The following is a 23006-nucleotide window of genomic DNA, read 5'->3' as shown; positions in this document are numbered from 1 at the left end:
GAAATCTGCGTTTAGGTTTCGAAAAATGCTCATAACTTCTATGTCCCTTGAGCTATAATGATATAACCTTCATATTTGATATGCATGTGTATAGAGACAAGGCCTTTCCATACGCACACAAATTTTGACCCCTTGTGACCTTGACCTTGGACTTAGGGTTCGTGTTTAGATTTCGAAATCTGCGTTTAGGTTTCGAAAAAAGCTCATAACTTCTATCAAGTGTTTATAGGGGGCATAAGTCATCCTATGGTGACAGCTCTTGTTTATATTAATGTTTGTGCTATTGATTACAAGGAACCAATCAAATGCCATATTAGAAATTCATTAAACTAAAGTTTTGCTGTTGAAAACCTTCACATCCAATCAAAAGGCATAGTTTGTTATAGATTGTAGTATTAACATTTGTTACTACTTCATACCACCCACTGTGCTGTTGTTGTTTTCAGGAGAGCACCATTTTTGATATCGAGTTTGCCCAGGAACAGCACCAGTCTGCCTGAACAATCCCCAGTCCAGGACGATCCTTCCCCCCCCCTGATCCCTATAGCTCTTCCACCCTGACCTCTGGCCTCAAAGGGTCATCATAGTTGAACAATTCCGTTCTGCAGGAAATTCTGAGAATATAGAGTTTTCAAGCGCTGTACTCAACAACCGCAATGTCTGTGTTGAGTTTTCAACACTCGAGACTGAGTAGTTTTGTTAAGCTCGAGTGCCAGAGTGGGACAGACACGAGGAGTTATAGATGTAGTTATGGTTACACTAACAGTCAGTTCTTGCCGTTTGACATCACAACGAATATCACGAAGAATAAAAAGTTGATTAATTTGTTCCATTCTTTATGGGACAAACATACATTCAGCGAGGAACAGGAGAAAATCAAGGAAATTTGTTACAATTGAAGCAATTTATTCACATGTGTAAGCTTTCCAAGCGGGATACTTTTGCTGTCTATAGTTTGGACAGTAGTAGAGTTTCAAACGCGCTTTTGACGCTGTTGCTGACAAAGAAAGGCAGTAACTACTTCATTGTGAACTCCCAAGACACGATACACCCATGGGGTTTGCCTCAAATATGAATTCCGCCCAATATTGTAAACAAGGTGCTAAAAGTAAACACGTCCGGTTTTGTTACGAGCACTTCGCACTCCAAGCCCAAAGCACATAGAATCAACGCTAGAAAAGGCTTAGAAAATGACAGCAGTTTTGTTGTGTGATCCAGTAAGGACTTCGACTCTGAACCCGACGTTGATGAGACCTCAAACTTGACCATAGCACTCACAGCGAGGCCAACATGTTATCTCAGCTTCTTGAGCTTCAGGTGAGACCTTACTGCGTTATTTATTTTGTTTTATTTGGGGCCGAAAGTCGGCATCATTCCTAGTCTCAACAAGTTTATACTGGCTTATATTCTCAATTCAAGGTTTGCCCACAAAATGTATTTGTTTAACAGGTTGCGACATTGAGTTAAGTTCCTTATTCAGCTCTATATGATGAACCTTAGTACAATTAATCTTGATAGCACTTAATCTCAATGTTTAAATATTTGTTAGCAAAAAACAACAAGCCAGGTTCCCAATTAAAATAAAAAAAGCACGATTTTTTCCCAAATTGGCCCAATTCCAAAAATGATTAAAATAAACTCTGCACAGAGCTAGCCGCTATAGTTCTAGCAAATTTTAAAGTCTTTAATAAAAATAACTGGCTTTATTTGCTTAGTTCACTAAGATTTATTACTATTTTGAAGTTGTTGTGTTGTAAAAATTGTTTACAGGTTTTTTATTGGCCCGATTTTATAGCAGAAATTCGGCTATGTTCCCAATCCCAAAAAGTATACTTTTTTCCCAAAATGTGGCAAAAAATTCCCAATTTCCAAAAAAAAAAAAAATTTTTTTTTTTTTTTTTTCAGAAAGAAGTCTAATGTGTATTTTATCTCAATTTTAATTCAATTACATCTAACAAAGTATTATATGATTTTGTTCTTTTAATTTGAATGATTATGAAGGGTTATATCAAATTTAGTATTTCCCTAATCAGTGGACTTTTCGTGTGGAAAAAAAGGCTAATGAATTTATTTGCCGATAAAATTCCCAATTCCAAAGCCATGGGCTATCTTCCCAAAAAGTGGGGGAAAAAAAGCCTGGTTTATGTCACATAAAGGGGATATGATTAATTAAAGTAGAGCGCGGATGTTTGCAAAACAATAGCACTATATTGCTTTTAGGTTTGAAACTTTAAATCTAATATCTGTCCTACAAAAACGAGGCCATCAAAGAAAATGAAGAAATCAACTAATATCGATTCCATATCACATACAGCTAATACGTTTAACAGGAATAGGTTATAGTTACTGAGTATAATGACCACTGGTAGCAAGAAAGACAGACTTCACCATAGAGGGTCATCTGTATTTCTACATTTCTGTCTAATCCATCGACAAAAACGTGTAAGATCAAGTACTCATACACTTACAGTACAGTCATGTATTCAACTCACAACAATTGTTTCTTATGATATGTAATACAGTTGTATTGTCTCACATTAAAGTTGTTTAGTCTCACGTATTAAAGTTATATACTATCACATTTAAGGTTGTACAATCTCACATTTTAAGTTGTGTTTTGTCACATTTAGAATTGTATTGTCTCAAATTTAAAGTTGTTTTGTCTCACTTTTCAAGTCATTTACTCTCACATTTAAAGATGCATAGTCTCACATTTTAAATTGTATAGTGTCACATTTAAAGTTGTATTGTCTCACATTTACAGTTGCTGAGAACTATGTAGTTTTACATTTAAAGTTATTTAAGTTGTAAAGTAGCGCATATAAAGTTGCATACATGCATATTTAAAGGTGTACAGTCTCACACTTCAAATTGCTTAAGTTACATGTATGCCTGTTTTTTATTAATATTACACCTTTCTACAAACTGTACTTTAACATATATTCTTCGCTGTTTAAAACATCCAACATTTCAATTTAACGTTGGTGCGCGTAACACATTGATACAACGCTATTCTGAGTTATAATTGGTAAAAAATTAATTGCGATATCCTTAATATCAATTATAGAGGCAATTTTTGTCAATAAAAAAGCAGGTATGAAAAAAAAATGTTGCAACGCATATTCATTTGTCACTAAAAAATCTTAATTTAGTTTGCTTTCCATTTCAGCAAACATTATTAGCAAACAAGATGAAAACATCATTGAAGTGAAAGTCAAAGACAATCCTGACTCCCTTCGGGCACAAATATTACAACTTGCTGAAGAAATTCAGCACGAAGATGTCTTGCGTCAGCCTAGCACGCCTCCTATCAACTCTGATAGCTGAGCCTTGGTGAGTTTGACTTTTGTCTAAGATTCGATGTCGCTTAGCAACAATTAGATGCTGGCATCAACAAATTGTTCCGCACAAGTCGCTCGAACGTAAACAATCTGATCCAACAGATAGAGCAGGCGTTGCGAGACTCGTCTGTTGATGTGACTGACCTTGATATGTTGCTTTCGAATAATGTGAACCTTATGCCTGAAGAGCAGATTGACGCCATTCAACAAAACAAGTCGGGAATTCCCGGGTTTGGGGTGGTGACTTTGTCGTCGGGACTCTCTTTCTATTGCCTGGTCGCAGAGGCAGCAGCAACAAAAACAACAAGTATTACCAGTATTTGAGCGATGCTCTGTGGTATGGGGCTTAATGTATGTGCTTTAAATATCTAAAATATTAACTTTATAATGCTATATTCTTAAATCTTTTTTCTAAAAATAAGGGATGTAGTTGACTCTTGTTGGTAATTTCATTTCATTGTCGGTTCCTCAAAAAAACTGTTGCTCTGGTCTCTTTCCCACCATTGAGTAACTAAATGGTAATTAAATTGAATGCGTTTAAATTCCCTTTTATTATTATTTAATTTGAGTTACAATGCTATGAGGTTAAATTTTATTTACACTTATATATATCATGAATATTGCTGGGCCAAGTGTGAGGTTGAGCGATCCAAAACCCATTTAAACCCTCAATTCTTTGCATTGACAGATCCCAGCTTTATTCTTATATGTGTGTATGTTGTTTTGTATTGTGCTGTTTCGTATTGTTTAAGGCAGTTGGTCACTTGTCTTAAATAAAGGACCAACTAATTGTATATAATGAGAATGCAATACTGCTCCAGACGCTGGAGTTTCACTTCTTTATATTTAGTATCATCCTATATTAGCCTGTGCAGACTGCGCATACATTAAGTCCTATTAAAATGTCATCCCAGATTAGCCTGTGCAGACTGCACATACATTAAGACCTATTAAATTGTCATCCCAGATTAGCCTGTGCAGACTGTGCATACATTAAGTCCTATTAAAGTGTCATCCCAGATTAGCCTGTGCAGACTGCACATACATTAAGTCCTATTAAATTGTCATCCCAGATTAGCCTGTGCAGACTGCGCATACATTAAGTCCTATTAAAGTGTCATCCCAGATTAGCCTGTGCAGAGTGCACATACATTAAGTCCTATTAAATTGTCATCCCAGATTAGCCTGTGCAGACTGCGCATACATTATGTCCTATTAAAGTGTCATCTCAGATTAGCCTGTGCAGACTGCACATACATCAAGTCCTATTAAAGTGACATCCCTGATTAGCCTGTGCAGATTGCACATACATTAAGTCCTATTAAAGTGTCATCTCAGATTAGCCTGTGCAGACTGCACATACATTAAGTCCTATTTATCCGAGAATGAGGCTCATATAGTTCACTTAACGTCAGTCCTTTTTCTGCCTGATTGAGGAAAAGTTCCTAGCTTAAAATATGAATTCTCTGCTTTTAAATTTATCAAACTTGGGAAATAAATAGCAAATAAAAGTTAATCTGATATCAGTTTTAATCATAGGTCAGGGCATAGTTGTGTCTATTTTTCTGCTGAAATTTAGCCCTTGAACAACAGTTTCTCCTTGCAATAAAAAAATCCACTTTTATTATTAAATTCTATTATATTTAAGTAAAACAATTATTTAATGCCTTCAGCACATTATACAGTTATTATCAATTATTAAATTCTATTAAATTTAAGTAAAACAATTATTTAATGCCTTCAGCACATTATAAAGTTATTATCTTCATTTATTTTCAATATTTATTTAAATTGCCGAATTTTGTTTAAAGAGCTAGTTCCTAGCAATCATAGAACGGTACCCTGCTGAAAAACAGGATCTCTGGTCAGCTGGGCCCAGATGCCCAGCAACACTTCCTGGCCCAGGACCTTGGGGCAAATGCTCAACATGTCTTATCTGCATGGTGAAGCCAGTCTAATTCTTGGGCTCCAAACTCTCCTGTTGTGGGGCCGAGATTACCTCATCCATAAGGTACATTGGTACTGTCATTTAATATGTATAATGTTCAGTGTTTATGCCCCCGGTAGGGTGGCATATAGCAGTTGAACTGTCCGTCAGTCAGTCTGTCCGTCTGTCCGAAAACGTTAACATTGGCCATAACTTTTGCAATATTGAAGCTAGCAACTTGATATTTGAAATGCATGTGTATCTCATGAAGCTGCACATTTTGAGTGGTGAAAGGTCAAGGTCATCCTCTAAGGTCAAAAGTAAAAAAATACAATCCAAGGGATTAGCTTTAACAGTTTTTTATGGCAATTTCGGGGCCGATATTCGGCCCCATTCCCCTCAAAAAAGAGTATATATTTTTCCCCCATTTTGTAAAAAAAATCCCCTCCAGATGTTTTTTTTTTTTTTTTTTTTTTTATAAAGAACTGTTTCATAATCCTGATAAATGTATCTCAAATTTATTTCATAAATAACTAACAAAGTATATAACTATAATTTATATGATTTTTAATTATTATAAAGTGTTATATTAAATTAGATTAGATTTTCCCAAATCAGTGGACTTTTAACATGAATTGCATTTTTCTCCCAAAATTGCCATGAAAAGGCCTGATGTATTTATATTGTGTCAATATTTGTTGATAAAAGCATTCCAGTTTGGTCCATTTTTTTTTTAAATGCTCAAATTTGCCATTTAATCGATTTAAAAAACTCAATTAGACTCAAAATGGCTAAGAAAACTGAGACTGTGCATGAAGGCTGATCTGTCTGAAACTAATGTTGAAAAAATCATTGATATATATTTCAGAAAAAGTATAGAGACATTCTGCTGTGAATATTATATTCATACAAACATGTGTATTCATATAATAAATATCATTACATATAAAAGAGTGAATTTTTAATTTCCCCTTTTCTTAAAAACAACGCATGTTTTTTCCTTTGGACAGGCCCCGCCACCATTCCCCTATAAGTGAAAAAAAACACTGTTTAAAAGGGAGATAATTTCTTAACCTGTCAAATGATATATTGAAATTTTATTTCAAAGCAGCACAATAGGGGGCATTGTGTTTCTGATGAACACATCTCTTGTTTACTTCAAATTTCAATTTAAATAGTTTGTGCGTTTTATATATTAATAAATCTCTATCATGGCTGCTAACTTAATAAAATCATTATGTTATCGTTAATATTCATAATTGCCTTGAAATGGCAAAGGGGGTGCGTACCGATTTGTCCTTGTCTGTTGTAATTTTCTCCGTCCTTCCTTCCATTCTTCCATATGTCCGTCCCACCTTTTTGCTGTTGAACTGCACTTAATAAATATTGGCTTCAGATGGATGAAAAATGTTTGCTTCTAGTGTACAGTATATTGTAGTCTATGTTTGAATGTTTGTATGAAGTGTTTAGCGTATATCTCATTTGTATCAAGAGTTTTCAAACATAATGTATTTCTTTTTTTACTCAAACAAACTTGATTTACATCCAATGTAATTGATGACATTTCAGAATGCAATGAATTATTTGGTTGACAGGGACACATTACTAGGATGCGCTAAGGTCCTTTTATCTGTTCACAGAGGCCTTATACTCACAAGTTCAGGCCCAACTACAACACAATCAGTACGTCTCAATAGGTAAGTCCTCTTCCCATTGCAAAAGGGGTCACTGTGGCATTGCCTAATACTTTAGATGGAATCAAGTTTTAACAAATAAGGTTAAACCCTATGCAAACTGAGGTTTCTGCTCTTCAATTAATTGACCAGTTTATCTTATCTAAGTTTAAGGGTTCAGCCACAAACTGTTGTATCGTTTATAGACATGTGAAGAAAATGCATAAGGTTCAAGCTTGAACTCAAGCTCAAATTTGTTTTTTAAATTGAACATCTATACCTACCATTTGAATTGTTTTCAATTATGGAACATTTAGAATGATTTAGAGCATAATCAATTCCATATGTTTTTTAAGTAACTGAAAATAAAAAAAACTTATATGTAAAGATTTTTCTCTAAAGCAATCTAAATGTTCTATAATTGAAAACAAGGCAAATTCATCATTTGTTTTTAATTTCATTCACGAGTTACAAAATTATGTCTTTTTTATGCCAACCTCACCATTGTTGGGTTACTTTTGTCTATGGCAAAGTGAGTTCAATGTTAACACATAGCCATTCATCAAAACAGAAACAACAACACGTTAAAAGGATTAGATATAACAGATTATGTTCACTTTGTGTTGTAATTATAAGAGTAATAGAAGCTTTAAAAACAGATATGAGCCTTGCACTGGGAAATGGGTTGAATGCGTAAAGAGTTTGACTCCAATCAGGGACACCACTTACCGCCTAAACTGGATTTTGCTAAGAATATATTTCTTTAAAACAAAAATTCCATAAAAGCAGAAAGTGTTGTCCCTGATTAGCCTGGTTATTCCTGCAAGGTTCATGTTTAATAGAACAACCAGCAGCAGCTGCATGTTGGCTGTTGGGCAGTTGGCATCCACTATTACATCTGCTCACTAATTCAAGGCAGTTTAAGTTGATTCTTCATGAAAGTTGTCAATAATGTTTGTGGGCAGAATTTTGTGTACAAGTTTAGTAACAAGCCAGATTCTCTGTACTTGTTTAATGAAGAAAAAATGACCAGTAAACATGTGTGCCAATGTACTCACGATCAATGTAAACCAGTCTTCTAACTGGGTGTATTTTGTTGGCAATCTCGTTCTTAATTTATTTTTGTGTATGAACTGCCTAAATAATGCGACTTGTCTGAGCATAAATGCCATCAGAATTTATGCAATCGGCGTAATTTTCCTGACAGTTTTTACAGTTTTAAGTGTGCTGTCACATTGCAAAACCGTGTTATATTGTCTTGAATAGTTTATGGCCTGTGTGGATGCTATATTTTTAAATCTTTTTCTATAAAGAAGGAATGTAGTTGACACTTGTTCATAGTTTCATTCCATCGTTCCTCAAAAAGTTGTAACTCTGTTGCTCTGGTATCTTCAATACCATTGAGTAATTAAATGGTAATTAAATTGAATGCGTTTTAATTCCCTTTTATTATTGTTTAATTTGAGTTACAATGCTATGAGGTTAAATTTTATTTACACTTGGATGTATTATGAATATTGCTGGGCCAAGTGTGAGGTTGAGCGCTCCAAAACCCGTTTAAACCCCCAAGGCTTTGCATTGACTGTTCCAAGGCGGTGACCCCAGCTTTATTCTTATTTTTGTTTATGTTGTTTTTTATTGTGCTGTTTTGTACTGTTTGGGCAATCGGTCACTTGCCTTAAATAAAGGACCTACTAATTGTTTATAATAATAATTCAATACTACTCCAGCAGCTGGAGTTTCACTCCTTTATACTGTGTCTAATTTAATGTCAAATGGTGACTTGTTGTCAAGGTTTGACCTTGCAGTAAATATAAGAATGACCTTCTGCTGATGCAACTAGATATTCACTTCGTTGATATTTGATTTCAGAGGACACCCTTCCTGAAAACCTCGCTGAGTGCGACTGCGCCATACGTGACCCTTCAGTGAAATAAGATTCCAGACGGAATGTCAAACCTGTACTACTCAGGTCTCCAGCAATAGCCTCAGCCTTGACCGCAGGTTCATGATGCATCCATGGCCTTACTTATTTCTGAACATCTCAATCTCACAGCAATTGATGTGAATTAATGATAATGAGACTCCACAAACCAAGTTTTGGAGAGGGTATATTGGAGTCAATTTCCTGTTAGTTATTTTATAGTCAAAGCGGCATTTTTTGCATATATTATATAAAGGTTTGTATCAAATCTAAATTTCTCAAAGGATTAAATTTGAACTTAAATTGTGTGAAACCGTTGAACAGTAAGTTATAAGTGGTGATTTTGTTGCATGCAAAGCCCCATCGTTTCATTGGCCAAGTCACTCTTTTACCCCGTATTACGGTATTTTACTTTCAGTATCTCACCATACATGGGAAATCAGAAGTTATGAAACTTATATTCTAATCAGGGTTTTAACTAACATTTTGCCCACAGTTGCGCTGTAACCTATATGCAATTCTGGGTTATAACTAACATTGTGTCCACAGTTGCGCAAAGTTGTTTGAATAGTAGTTTCTAAAAACCAATTAAGGAATAGTCACTTGCATCCCTTGTAATCAATCATGTTCATGAAGGAGCCATAGTTAAATATTATGTTTCATTTTGTCAAATTACCAAGCATATGTCTTTTAGCTTATCTTGTTAAGTGTTTGGCAGTACCAAGCCATGTCGAAGCAGCAGCAAAAACAAAAGTAGCATTCTAGTAAGCTGTCTTACACGTTTGAGCTACCTAGTTGTAGCAGCTTTCAGCAACGTTGTCACGATATGGATTGTTTTAATAAAACCTAATGGAGTTTTAGAGCATAATTTCTGATTCGCGTGAAAGATCGTACTTTTATAATGCACTTTCATCAACAACACTGATGCATATGCATGACTGCTAATACAAGTATTAATGCACAAACTAAAGTATGAATTTCTTGATAATTTAATTTATTCGCAAACATTAGTTTCAAAACATATTTAAGCATATCGATATTTTTTACTTTGCTTTAATTTATTGTTTGATTTTTATCACTTGCCTCTCTTTTCCTAACCAGGTCAAGGGTCACCCCGCAACGTTTAGTGCCTAGCGATGAAATCATCCACCGTTACATGTAGTTGGTCAGTAAAATGAGCGTTTTGTCTGCATATAATGTAAAAAGATTTTATCAAACAACATCTACATTTCTCACAGGATTAAATTGATACTTCAGTTGTTTGATCCCCACGAAGTCTTGCTTTGATTGGTAGATGGTCATCTTGTGACAAAGCCCTAAATTATCATTGGCCAAGTCACTTTTGCACAAGACAATTAATAACACTGTATCTCACCACATATGGGAATTCAGAGGCTGTGTAACTTATATTCTATTCAGGGTTAATAACTAACATTGTGCCCACAGTTGTGTAAAGTTGTGTGAATATTTTTGTTTAAAAAAAGAATAAAGCATTTACATAACTTGTAATCAATAGTGTTCGATGAAGGAACAATCATTTTGAAAATGACCAATACTCCAGAATATATTTGTCTTTTGACGGATCTTGGTCAGTGTCTAGCAGTATCCTTACGACCAAGCCACGTCGCCAAAGCAGCAATAACAGCAGCAGTCAAGTAATTTGTCTTTCACGTTTGTGCTACCTATTTGCCACAGTCTGTTGCAAAGTCCACTCAACATGGATTGTTTTAATAAAACAAATGGAGTTAAAGAAGATATTTGCTGATTCCTGTGTATGATCTTAATTGTATATGAAACAATACATGAACAACACTGACACATATGAAAGGTAGCTTATACAAGTATTAATGCACAAATTAAAGAATGAATTTCTTTATAATTTTTAGTCATTATCAAAAATTCGTTTCAAAACATATTTAAGCATATTGATATTGTTAAGCTGTAAAACAAAATAAAACAAAGGGCTCATTCAAAATTTCTAGTTTTACTTTCAATTTCAGTTTCATTATTACGGTATTTTCATTACAACAAAAGTATATATCCAAAACATATCATATACAATCAATAATAAAATATTCGTACCTGCATCTTATTCTGTATCATAATCTTTCTCTTGTTTAATAATATATCTTAACCGTATGTTTTTCGTTTAATCTGTATTCCAAACTGAAACTTGTTTACTTTCGAACCGCTATTTTTACTTTTTCGGTCATGACATCACTGACAAGTGACGACGTTTAAAGTAAAATATATGCCAATAAACGTAATGTGAAATGGCGGATTTATTGAATGAATGAGAATCAAGTTTGAACAATAATATTATACAAATACAATGACAAAAACGTAAGTTAAACAATATGCATCAATGGAAATCAATAAATATGATGTTAATGAATATCAATTTATTTAGATAATAAGCATTTTAATTTAATAAGAAGTGTTTGTTTACATTACACCATGAATTACGGAATGGCCAATGGGAGGTGTAACGGCCTAGCAATAAATTGACTATGCTTTGATTTATTGTTTGATTTAATCACTCTGCCATTCTTTTACTTACCAGGTTGAGGGTCGCCCAAAACCACCCAGTGCCTTGCGATGAAAACCTCTTACGGGACTGTGACCTTGCCCTTGGACTCACCTAATGGTCAGGTTGACGATCACTTGGGCTTAGATAGTCACTGCAGTAAGAAAGTGTAAGATTTTAAAGGTACTTGTTCACAGATTTTATGAGTACTTTGACTGACCCGAATGTCATAACTAAAGCACATTTAAAAGTGGCTACATATTTAAAAAAACAAACAAACATATAACTACACAGTGTATACCAATATTTTGCAGTATGTTATTGTAAATTGCTTTTACTGCTTTTAATACATAATAATATTAATAATCTCAGTTTAGAACCCAAAAGAAGGCAGCTTTTATGATTTTCTTTTTTAATTTGTATATTAATTACTTTAGGTTATTCCATAAACTATGTTGATGTGGTTTTAATAATGTTTGAAAAATAATATTGAAAACTTGATGATCAAGCTATTTTATATTGTTCCATCTGTATTTGTAAACAAAATGACTGCAAAACAGGGCATCACTAAGTAAATCTATTAACATTTACCTTTAAATTTGTATTTTTTACATGTTTGTATTTGTCGAAATGACTATAAAACAGGGCATCAACAGAAACATCTATCTGTATTAACATTTTCATTTAAATATTGCTCAATCACTCACAGTAAACGGAATTTCTACAGAAAGAAAAATACTTTAAACTGTTGCTCCATTGTTTTACTGTAAACGAATTTACTACAGAACAGGACTATATCTTTAAACGTTTCCCTCAAAATAGTGTATATCATTTTTAATAAAGAAGATGACTTCACAACATGACATCCGAGACTGCAGGGAAAAAGAAAAGAAGATGACTTCACAACATGACATCCGAGACTGCAAATACGAAATAAGTGTCCTCACTTCAGCAGTGGAAGCCAATACACAATACGAGAGTTTCCAGCGGCTTACCTTATCTGGTATGTATGGGTTTATTTTAAACCTAATTATTATATGATTTAGTTAGGTAGGAATATATATGTATGTAGTTTAAATATAGATTTAATATTATTAACTGAAATAAAATATGAGAACAATTATAAAAATATTTGTGTTCAACATCAGTCAGCCAGTAAATTATTTTTTATCCCCGCCGAAAAAAATCGGAGGGGATATAGCATTAGTCTCCGTCCGTCCGTCCGTCCGTCTGTGTGTCTGAGCGTCCGTCCTTCCGTCGGAAACTTTGTCCAGAGCATAACTCCAAATCTATTCAATGGATTTACTTTAAACTTAGAATATAAACCGATGGCAACTAGGAGAATTGCAGTGACCAAGAACCATAACTCTGTCTACCTAGGTTTTTGAATTATCTCCCCTTTTATATAATTTTAAAGTAAATTTTTGACCAGAGCATAACTCTTAATCTACTGAAGGGATTTACTTGAAACTTGAAATATAAACAGATGGCAAGTAGGGAAAGTGCAGCGACTAAGAACCAGAACTATATCTACCTTAGATTTTGAATTATCTACCTTTATTTAATTTCAAAGTGAATTTTTGTCCGGTGCATAACTCTTAATTTACTGAAGGGATTAACGTGAAACTTGAAATATAAACAGATGGCAAGTAGCAGAAATGCAGTGACTAAGAACCATAACTCTATCTACCTTAGTTATGGAATTATCCGCCTGTATTTAATTTCAAAGTAAATTTTTGTCGGGAGCATAACTCTGAATCTACTGAAGGGATTACCTTAAAACTTAAAAAAGTAAACAGATGGCAAGTAGGACAAGTGCACTTACAAAGAACCATAACTCTATCTACCTTAGTTTTTGAATTACATCCTTTTATTTTATTTTAAAGTAAATTTTTGTCCGGAGCATAACTCTAAATCTACTGAAGGGATTTACTTAAAACTAGAAATATAAACAGATGGCAAGTAGGAAAAGTGCAGTGAACATGAACCATAACTCTTTCGGCCGTAGTTTTTTAATTATCTCCCTTTATTTTTTAAATTTATTTGTTTAAATTATTTTTTTTTATAATATTTTATTTATTTATATTTTTAATTATATTTAATTAAATTTTATAGTACATATTTTAGCTTTTTAATTTTTAATATCTCCCTTTATCTTTTTTTACAATAATATTTTAATTTGAACAACGAAGAATTCACTGTAAAATAAATAGATGAGTTTAAGGAAAAATACAGTGACAAAGAACAGTAACTGTTTATAGTCCTCTTCTTTAATTACCTCACTTTCTTTTATTACCTTATATTTTATTCTCTACAGCATATCTCAAACACTATATAACTAATTGATCCTTGAAATATAAATGGATGGCAAAGGTGCCATGTTTTACAAATATTATTCTACTCTCTAAACCAAATGTTGTCATACACGCAAACACACTTCGGCAGGGATTTGGCACTATTGTGACAAGCTCTTGTTTTTCTAAAAAATGCAAATGTGTGTCGAATATCATTAGGACATTGTGTTTGTCATAAATCAATTTAAAATATTAAATTAATATACAACAGTGCACTCATTATGACACGTTTTTTCCACCATACTTTTTGTCAGTTTGTAAGGATGCAATTAAAAAAAGTGTGTATCAGACTTTGCATCAGACCCCTATTAGAAATAGAGCCCTGCCTATAAAGAGACTAATCCAGTACCGACCTGTGCACATGTCTTTTGCAATAAACAAGCTGTCATTAAACCATTTCTTGTTAACCCGCCACGTGCATTTTATGCCCCACTTCAAAAAAGAGGGGGTATATTGTTTTGCGGGATGTTTGCTGGTCTGTCTTTCGTGTTTTGGTAGACCAGTTGATTTCCTATAACTAACTCGTCAACAAATTGATATATTGGCTTCATACTTCACATGTGCATTGGTCTTGGACAGTAGATGACCTCTATTGAAATTGGGGTCACTACTTCAAAGGTAAAGGTCACTGTCACAATAATTGTGAAAATCATCTGATCAATAACTCGTCAGCAAATTGACCAATAGGCTTGTTACTTCACATATGCATTTGCCTAGGACAGTAGATGGCCCCTATCGAAAATGTGGTCGCTAGGTCAAAGATCAATGTCACAATACGTGTGAAAATCCTTTCTGATCAATCAATGGTCAACAAATTGACCTATTGGCTCGATACTTGACATGTACATTGACCATGGACGGTAGATGTGCCCTATTGAAATTGGGGTCACTAGGTTAAAGGTCAAAGTCACTGTCACAATAAGTGTGAGGATCGTTTCCAATTACTAACAAATTTACCAATTGACTTGAGACCTCACATGTACATCGGTCTTAGACAGTAGATGATGTCTATTGAAATTTGGGTCACTAGTTCAAAGATCAAGGTCACTGTGACATTAAGTGTTAAATTGGTATCAATTTGATATGTCATCAAAAGAATTGAGTGATGGGTGTCAAGGCTCTGTTTTGGCAGGCATCTGTCTCAGACCGCGGAGCTCTAGTTTTTATTTAAACATTCTTTAAATAAAGTTTGGTGATAAACCAAAATGAACTAATGTTCTCTCTCTATATTGATTTTAGCTTCAATGCATTGAATCAATTCACAGTTTCAACACGCTTTACAACTCTAGAACATCGTGGGCACAAGGTGGGCTTCAGTTAAATATTTTGACATTACCTTGTTGATATGATAGGTCGAGGCAATGACAAGCGTTTTGTCGGGTTGAAATCAGTTGGGTTTGTCCTTGAAAACGCTAGTATTGCCTTGAATTTGTTTTGTTTGATACATGATTTACTTTTATTCCAGAAAACCTGGGTAGCAGAGCAATGAGTATGTCCCAGGAGCATTTTCAGTCATCGTCTGCAGATTATGAGATCCCCATGCTCCACAACCCTCAGTCTATGAACATCATGCATAGCGAACCTTGGGTTAGTTTTCCTTTTTCATGGCCTCACTTTCAGAGATTGGTGGGTGCATGTAGATTTACCCTTGTGTGTCAATACATTGTTCAATCCAGCTGTGGGTTTTATTGGTCGTGTGTGATCTTAAAAAGTATTGCTCCTAATGTGATAAAATCAGACATATTAACAATCATGTGAACTTGCCTTCTTGTTTATTATACCCCCACAAACGAAGTTAAGGGGGTATATGGGATGAGCTAGTCTGTCGGTCGGTCTGTTGTTCGGTCTGTATTAAGTGTCCGCTTTCTAATTCAAGTTGTTTTCATCCGATCTTCACCAAACTTGGTCAGATGATGTCTAGGTCAAGTTCAAATATGGGTCATGCCGGGTCAAAACTAGGTCACGGGGTCACTAAGTGCGTTTTGAAAATTGAGCATAGTGTCTAGTACGTTTTAAAAATTGAGCACGGTGTCCGCTCTCTTATTGAAGAAGTTTTCTTTTTTTATTCCATTTTTAGCTCGACTATTATATATGAAATATATATAGTGGAGCTATCCTACTCAACCCGGTGTCGGCGTTTCCGTTGGCGTGCAAATGTTAACGTTTTCGTACTACCCCAATTATTTTCTTTGTCCTTTGACATATTGCTTTCATATTTTGCATACTTGTTTACCAACATGACCCAACCTATAAACAAGAGCAGACAACTGTATCAAGGATTTTGACAGAATTATGGCCCTTTATATACTTAGTTTATTGATAAATCTATGTTAAAGTTTGCGTACTATCCCAACTATTTCCTGTGTCCCTTGACATATTGCTTTCATATTTTGCATACTTGTTTACCAACATATTAACAAGAGCAGACAACTGTATTAACCATTTTGACAGAATTATGGCCCCTTTTATACTTAGATATTTGAACATTTTGCTTAAATTGCCACAACTTCTCTATTTATGATCAGATTTTATTAATACTTTGACAAAACAACACATACCTGAATACCACAATGGATTCCACCCCAAAAAAACTCCACGCCCCCCCCCCCCCCCTAAATCCCTGCCCCCCCCACCTCCCCCACATTTTTTTTTCATTTTTTTACTTGTGAACGATCATCTTATAAATGACCCCACCCCACATTATATCCCTCTCTCACCCCCTACCCCCCCCATTTTTTTTTTCTTTTTATTTTTTGAAAGATTGTCTAATAAATGACCCCACCCCACATTATACCCCCTCTCTCAACCCCCCTTTCCCCCCACCTCCCCAGAAAAACAAAATTTCCTTTTTTATTTTTGAAAGATCGTCTAATAAATTATTGAATATGAACAATTTCCCCATGATGGCTTACGTTATACTGTCAAGCACTCGAATAGTTGAGCATGCTGTTCTCTGACAGCTCTTGTTTATTTCCTTCGTAAACATAATACACCTAGCATATAACATAATACATAATATGTCAAATATACACACAATTAGTATATTTGTTTCACAATGTATTACTATATAATGGTTTTGAAGACTATGATTGGTGTAGATAAAGCATGTGTATTTTGCCTATTACATATTACTAGAAAAATGTTTCAAAAAGTTTTTTATATTACTTGTGATACATAGCATCTGTGAAGACATTAGTTTGTGTGAAATGAATATGTGTGAAATAATAAAAAACAATATTTAAAAGTTTGCAAAAATGGTGTTCACAGGTCAATAAAGGTTATAATACAAATATACAAAATAGAAAGAAAAAAGGGGTGTTTGTTGCTTTAAGGTAGGTGTTCTTATGTAAGTGAGTATGTGTAAAGATGTTTTTAGGGTCAGTGTATAAATTGGGTATAACAAGAGCCCAGCGAGTATTAAATATATGTAGTTTGTTTTGTGTTGTTGGGATTAATTCCTGGAGTTAAATTCTAGTATTAAAAAATAGTATAAAAGTTTCTACAAGTGGTGTTGTTTTCTCCTGTTTGCATTTAAAGATAAAATATTTAGCCAACAATATTATGAAGTTAATGACATGTGAATTGTTTGCATCAGCTAGGGTCAAATTACAAAATGATTAAGTTGCATAATTAAGCTCCAAGTTTTCTAACCTTTCTAACTTGTCGTAAATAAAGTATTTTATATCCATCCAAATTTTTTAAATAGGATGACAATCCCAGAATAAGTGAAAATTCGTTTCTGTGTGCATATTATAAATATCACATAATGTTGATGGAACGAGATTGCATTTATGGAGGAAAGAATTGTTTGGTAAAATGTGCATGAGGTATTTATATTGGAAGTTTCTAAGTTTGGTGTCAATAGTTAATTTGATTGGTTGGTTGAAGATGGTTCTTTGGTTAACGTTTTGATTATTCAAAGTTTCTTTCCATTTATCAAATTGTTTGAATACTTCTGGTTTTTGTTTTAGTATAAGTGCTTTATATACCATTTTGCAAGCTTTTGTATTTTCTGTTATTTCGTAAATTTTCGTATTTCGTAAAAATCTGAAAAAAGACCATTATTTGTAACGCGTGATGTTGCATCTTTATAAATAGCATTACCCACTGTAAGGTGTGCTCACTAAATCCGAAATGGCGAGGCATTTAAACATAAATCCATGATCCATACTGTCGAAGGCTTCATTATATCGGAAAAAATAGGAGACCGTTTTCGTTACTTTCATCCATTAGTTCAATAATTTCATGCAAAAGTCTTACGTTTTCGCAATTATATCTTCCTTTGATAAATCCTGTTTGATTTACACTGGTTATATTATTTAAATGAGGTTTTATGCGATTGGAAATGGATTTTGTAGCTATTTTGTAATCAACGTTAAGGAGCGAGATGGGCCTCCAGTTATCGATCAAAAGGGTGTCCTTTCCGGTCTTAGGTAGTAAAGTAATTATGCTTTGTTTTTGCAATTATGTTAGATTATTGGTGTCTAAAAAATAGCTTAGAGAATTAACAACATATTGCTTAATATAATTCCAAAATATTTTGTAAAATTCTGCAGATATGCCATCTGATCCTGGACTTTTATTGTTTTTCATGTCTAGCAGTGCTTTAGCGCATTCATACTCTGATAGGTATCTTTGTTCATTTTGCGTTTGTTCTGGGTTTATTTTATGGCAGATATTGGTATAGAGACATTCATGATGTTTATATCTATATTGTTGTCTTTTTTATAAAGATTTTCATAAAATTTGTCAGTGTTTTAATATTTCGTTTTGATCTTGTATTACGGCATTATTATTAGTTTTTAGTTGTTCAAGTAGTTTTCATCAGAGCTTCACCAAACTTTTTCAGAAGTTGTAGCTATATGATGTTTATTTCAAGTTCGAACATGGGCCTTGCCGGGTCAAAAACTAGGTCACGGGGTCACTTAGTGCGTTTTAAACATTGAGCATGGTGTGCGCTTTTTTTGTGAAGACAACATGCAAAATAACCTTTGTCAATGCGGCATGTGGGGGTATTCGTCACGTCCGTGACAAAGTTCTGGTATTGGTTCATTTATTTCATAGAAGTGAAGTTTTCAGTCAAAAGTACAATGTGGTTGCATCGGTTGCCTTTTGCCTACCTCACACATACATCTCAGTAAAACTCTTCTCCAACACGTTTTATTTGCTATTGGCTAGTTGGCCCTTTCTTATTGTTATAAATGATAAGGTAATATTTTTCAAATGGAAGAAATGTATGTTTCTCAAATATCAACCCATATATCCTGATTGATGGGGAGATTTATAGTGAGTTGGAAATAAAGTGGTTATGATTAACTTTAAATGTAACTCAATGTATAAAAGTGCTATTCTTGTTCTTGTTTATCATTGGTAACACACATACAATGATCAACTGACATTAACTGTTATGAATCTTTCTTTTTTCAGACGTTCCTTGACGAAATCAAACCAGCAAATCAGGAGGACAGCCTGTTGCTACCGTTGTTATCATATTAACCCCATACCGAAGAAGCTCAGAGATATAAATGCTGTTTAAGATGTGCTAGTCTCTGCATACCCCATGTCTGGCGTGAACATGTACAATTGAAGGTCTCTACATACCCCATGTCTGGTGTGAACATGTACAACTGAAGATCTCTACATACCCCATGTCTGGTGTGAACATGTACAATTGAAGGTCTCTACATACCCCATGTCTGGTGTGAACATGTACAGTTGAAGGTCTCTATATACCCCATGTCTGGTGTGAACATGTACAATTGAAGGTCTCTACATACCCCATGTCTGGTGTGAACATGTACAGTTGAAGGTCTCTATATACCCCATGTCTGGTGTGAACATGTACAATTGAAGGTCTCTACATACCTCATGTCTGGTGTGAACATGTACAATTGAAGGTCTCTACATACCCCATGTCTGGTGTGAACATGTACAATTGAAGGTCTCTACATACCCCATGTCTGGTGTGAACATGTACAACTGAAGATCTCTACATACCCCATGTCTGGTGTGAACATGTACAATTGAATGGCTCTCTATATACCTCATGTCTGGTGTGAACATGTACAATTGAAGGTCTCTACATACCACATGTCTGGTGTGAACATGAACAATTAAAGGTCTCTACGTACCCCATGTCCGGTGTGAACATGAACAATTAAAGGTCTCTACGTACCCCATGTCCGGTGTGAACATGTACAATTGAAGGTCTCATCTTTGAAATTGGGACAGGTGGAAAATTGATGCATTGATGCAGACAGAAGTCGCATAATGACAAATCACAACAAAAAGTGGAAATCCAGACAGTCTTGTAGCCAGCCATGTTTTTATGTGACCATCCAAGTTGTGTTAAAAGAAAACAATAGTTCATGTTTTATTGGAACTATGATGCTGATAGTCATTTTATGTAAAAGGCTTTTATGAACTATATTTAAATACTCAGTATAATAAGATTAAGATTTCTTGATAAAAGCAATAATGAGCAATATCATTTTAAGAGCAAAATTAGCAAGTCTATCCAATTACATTGTCTGTATTATGAAATTTTATTTTGGAAATGTTAAGAAAAATATATATATATGTCTATGAATATTGATTTTAAAATTTGTCAAAGCTGTTTAAATGATGCTGGTAACTTTGACAAAATTGAAAGAAAATGTATTCTTTTCATGTAATGAGACATGCTTCAGTTTTTTTTTGGCTTAACATGTAATATAGAGGTGGTAGTTACACACATTGTTTAGACAGGTGGATAATTTTAATGCTAAGGCTTTGATACTCTTAAGTGTGCCCATTGGTGTCAGGTGTTTTTGTCAAGCATCTTGTTTATTATCTTAGTATTTGAAGACAATATTGATTGATTTTAGACAAAATCATTTAATCTTCCTTAAATTGTCTATTCTGTATTTACTACCAGTTATTTATTAATTTGCTTGAACATGATTTAAGAATGACTTTTTTGTTGCTTAAAATGCTTTATATGTTTTAAAACTGAGCATTTAAAAACGAAAATATAGGATGTGGGAATAATGTCTAAAGTTATGATAATTATTTTTTGTTTTTGTAAAATTAATTATGCCTTATATGTTTGTGTATAGGCATTTAGACGACCAGATTAACCTGACCAAGAATTCGTGATCAATGTGTATATCGGTCAGTACATTTGTCATTTGTATATAGAGCGATTGCGAAATGATTGTATTGTTAATGAAAATCATGCGTTTATTGTTGCCATTTTGATTTTCGCTGTTAACATGTATTTGTACAAACAATTTTCATCCTGTACATCTTTTAGATGCCAGATAATAAAAACAAACATTGCTTGTGGAGATGCTCATTTAAAACTTTCTTAATGATACAGAACAACACAGTCTGAAGAGGCAAATAAATTATGCTTTAGGCAAAAGGAACATCTTGTTACTAGTATATGTACTGCTTTTCATTAGATAAAGTCAACCAACTATTGAAAGATTGGTTTAACTTTGTTTTGCATTATCTTAAGAAAAAATAATATATTCTACTTGGAAATCAGTCAATTGCAAATCAAGTGAGAGTGGTTTAACATGCTTACACTTGTCAATAATTGAATTGTCTCTCTTTGTACGTAAGATATAGGGATGTTGTTGCTTGAAAAACAAAGTTGTATCCGTTGTTAGATAATGCTTTTGTTCATCTCTCAACATAACAAGTACATTCATACAGTTATTAAAAATATGACACTCTTAATTCTCAGCCATCAGTTTGTATTGGGAATTTGTGGAATACTTACTAAACTAATATACGTCTGTTTAATGAATTAATAGCTATGGTACAATATGATACTCATTGTTACAAAACATGTGTAATAAAAATATAATGTCATTTATTTCAAATCATAAAATTTAGTTGTCCATACAATGCTTACAGTTTTGCAATTGCGACGATAAAGGAAATGTTCTGCTCAAAATGTCTTTTTAAGACATGTGAAAATTGTAGCAATCATATTGTACTTGTATTTATATTATACATTATAAGAATTTACTTACAACTGATTATAGCGGCAGTTTACTATTTGTGTTACAGTTTGTTCCACTCGACCATTAGACCATATTTCCTTAAAAATGTGATTGTTTATATTGAACTTAAATTGAATGCATGAAACATGATTGTTATGTTGCTTAACAGCTGAAAATAGCTTGATGTTTGTAAAATTGTATGAAATGTTTCAAATAAATCATATTGATTACATAAAAAAATATAATTACATTTTGCGTTACTTTGAATGCATAACAAACAATTGTTACCATACAATCATATTAGTATTGAACTTAATTAATACTTTAAGATGCAATTTTTACAATAATGAGTTAATATTGTCATCCATTCCAAATAAGCATTGTGCATTTGTAAATATAGGGTGTATATACACTGCTTAGATGCCTTTTTTAAATTGCTTGTGTACGTCATATTGATTAAAGACTCTTATGTATTGCATATTTGTGTGTGCCTATGTCTTACTTATTTCTTCACAGTCCTCAAATTACTGCAAATAGAACTTTAAGAATGTTAAAATATTTATCTAAACTATAACCAGGTTATCTGTTAATTTAAGTTTCATACATAATATTTAGTGCTAATAAATCAGCACTATTTATTGATTTTTTATATGGGCACTTCCCATGACTTAATTCGTGAATATTTCTTTGAATGTGCGGTAGGGAAAACATTGTTTGCTTGAAGGTGAGAAACTTTATGTTGACATCTTGAAAGATGGCAGTAAACATTTAACTGCAGAGTAGCTGGGAAAAAGATTGATGTTAAACAATGTAAGACAGAACTCCACGCAAGATATGTCATGCATGCGATATGCATGAACTATCTCAAAATAATTTGGATCTGAATTATCTTTAAGAAATGGTATGGTTATGAGGGTCTCTATGTGCAAAATGTTGCATTTATTAAGTGTACAAGTTATTGCTTAAACATTGAATTTGTTATGGAAATAATATAGTTTATGTGACTTAAAGAGATATACATGTTTATGTTAGTGATGTGTTTTTGCTGATCCAAGTCTGTTCCTACACACTATTTAAAGTAGATAACTACAAGTTATCTCATTTAAATGGGAAAAGTATTGTACTGTAAAAAAGTGTTGTGAGTTCAAATAAAAATACTATGAACCGTTGTATTAGTACTATATTGGCTACCCTTTGAATTAGTACTATATTGGCTCCCCTATTGAAACTATGGCACACATATTGATTTTGGCCTCTCCGTCTATT

At 33.6% G+C, this 23006-nt stretch overlaps 1 protein-coding gene across 43 annotated transcripts; it reads left to right on the top strand.

The window, feature by feature from the left end:
• Positions 1 to 598: 598 nt before the first annotated feature.
• LOC127876262 (uncharacterized) lies at positions 599 to 22909 on the top strand. 43 transcript variants are annotated; one of them, XR_008047833.1, is made up of 13 exons: positions 599 to 1317; positions 3170 to 3648; positions 5153 to 5352; positions 6838 to 6965; positions 8814 to 8945; positions 9967 to 10030; positions 11429 to 11575; positions 12236 to 12395; positions 15212 to 15333; positions 19174 to 19555; positions 19644 to 19687; positions 19732 to 19865; positions 19910 to 22909. XR_008047833.1 is itself a non-coding variant. In XM_052421354.1 (5 exons), exons 2-5 carry the CDS (start codon positions 11510 to 11512, stop codon positions 19240 to 19242), a joined length of 354 nt encoding a protein of 117 aa, XP_052277314.1. In that variant the 5' UTR covers positions 8953 to 10030; positions 11429 to 11509; the 3' UTR covers positions 19243 to 19760. The 43 variants fall into 43 exon arrangements, 6 of the variants coding, with proteins under 6 accessions (XP_052277314.1, XP_052277350.1, XP_052277323.1 ...); XR_008047829.1 differs by having other exon boundaries at positions 19174 to 19687; XR_008047834.1 differs by lacking the exon at positions 19732 to 19865 and having other exon boundaries at positions 600 to 1317.
• The last annotated feature ends 97 nt before the right edge of the window (positions 22910 to 23006 follow it).

The sequence above is a fragment of the Dreissena polymorpha genome, chromosome 1 (genome assembly GCF_020536995.1).
Source record: "Dreissena polymorpha isolate Duluth1 chromosome 1, UMN_Dpol_1.0, whole genome shotgun sequence".
Taxonomy (NCBI): domain Eukaryota; kingdom Metazoa; phylum Mollusca; class Bivalvia; order Myida; family Dreissenidae; genus Dreissena; species Dreissena polymorpha.
The sequence above is the reverse complement of the archived record's forward strand: the minus strand, read 5'-3'. Positions and strand labels throughout refer to the sequence as shown.

What these genes read in the sequence shown, in the direction of transcription:
- LOC127876262 (XM_052421354.1), top strand. An exon ending in CCAGCGGCTTACCTTATCTG is followed by an intron (nt 12,396 to 15,211) that starts GTATGTATGGGT and finishes CTTTTATTCCAG; the next exon opens with AAAACCTGGGTAGCAGAGCA. An exon ending in TCATGCATAGCGAACCTTGG is followed by an intron (nt 15,334 to 19,173) that starts GTTAGTTTTCCT and finishes TTCTTTTTTCAG; the next exon opens with ACGTTCCTTGACGAAATCAA.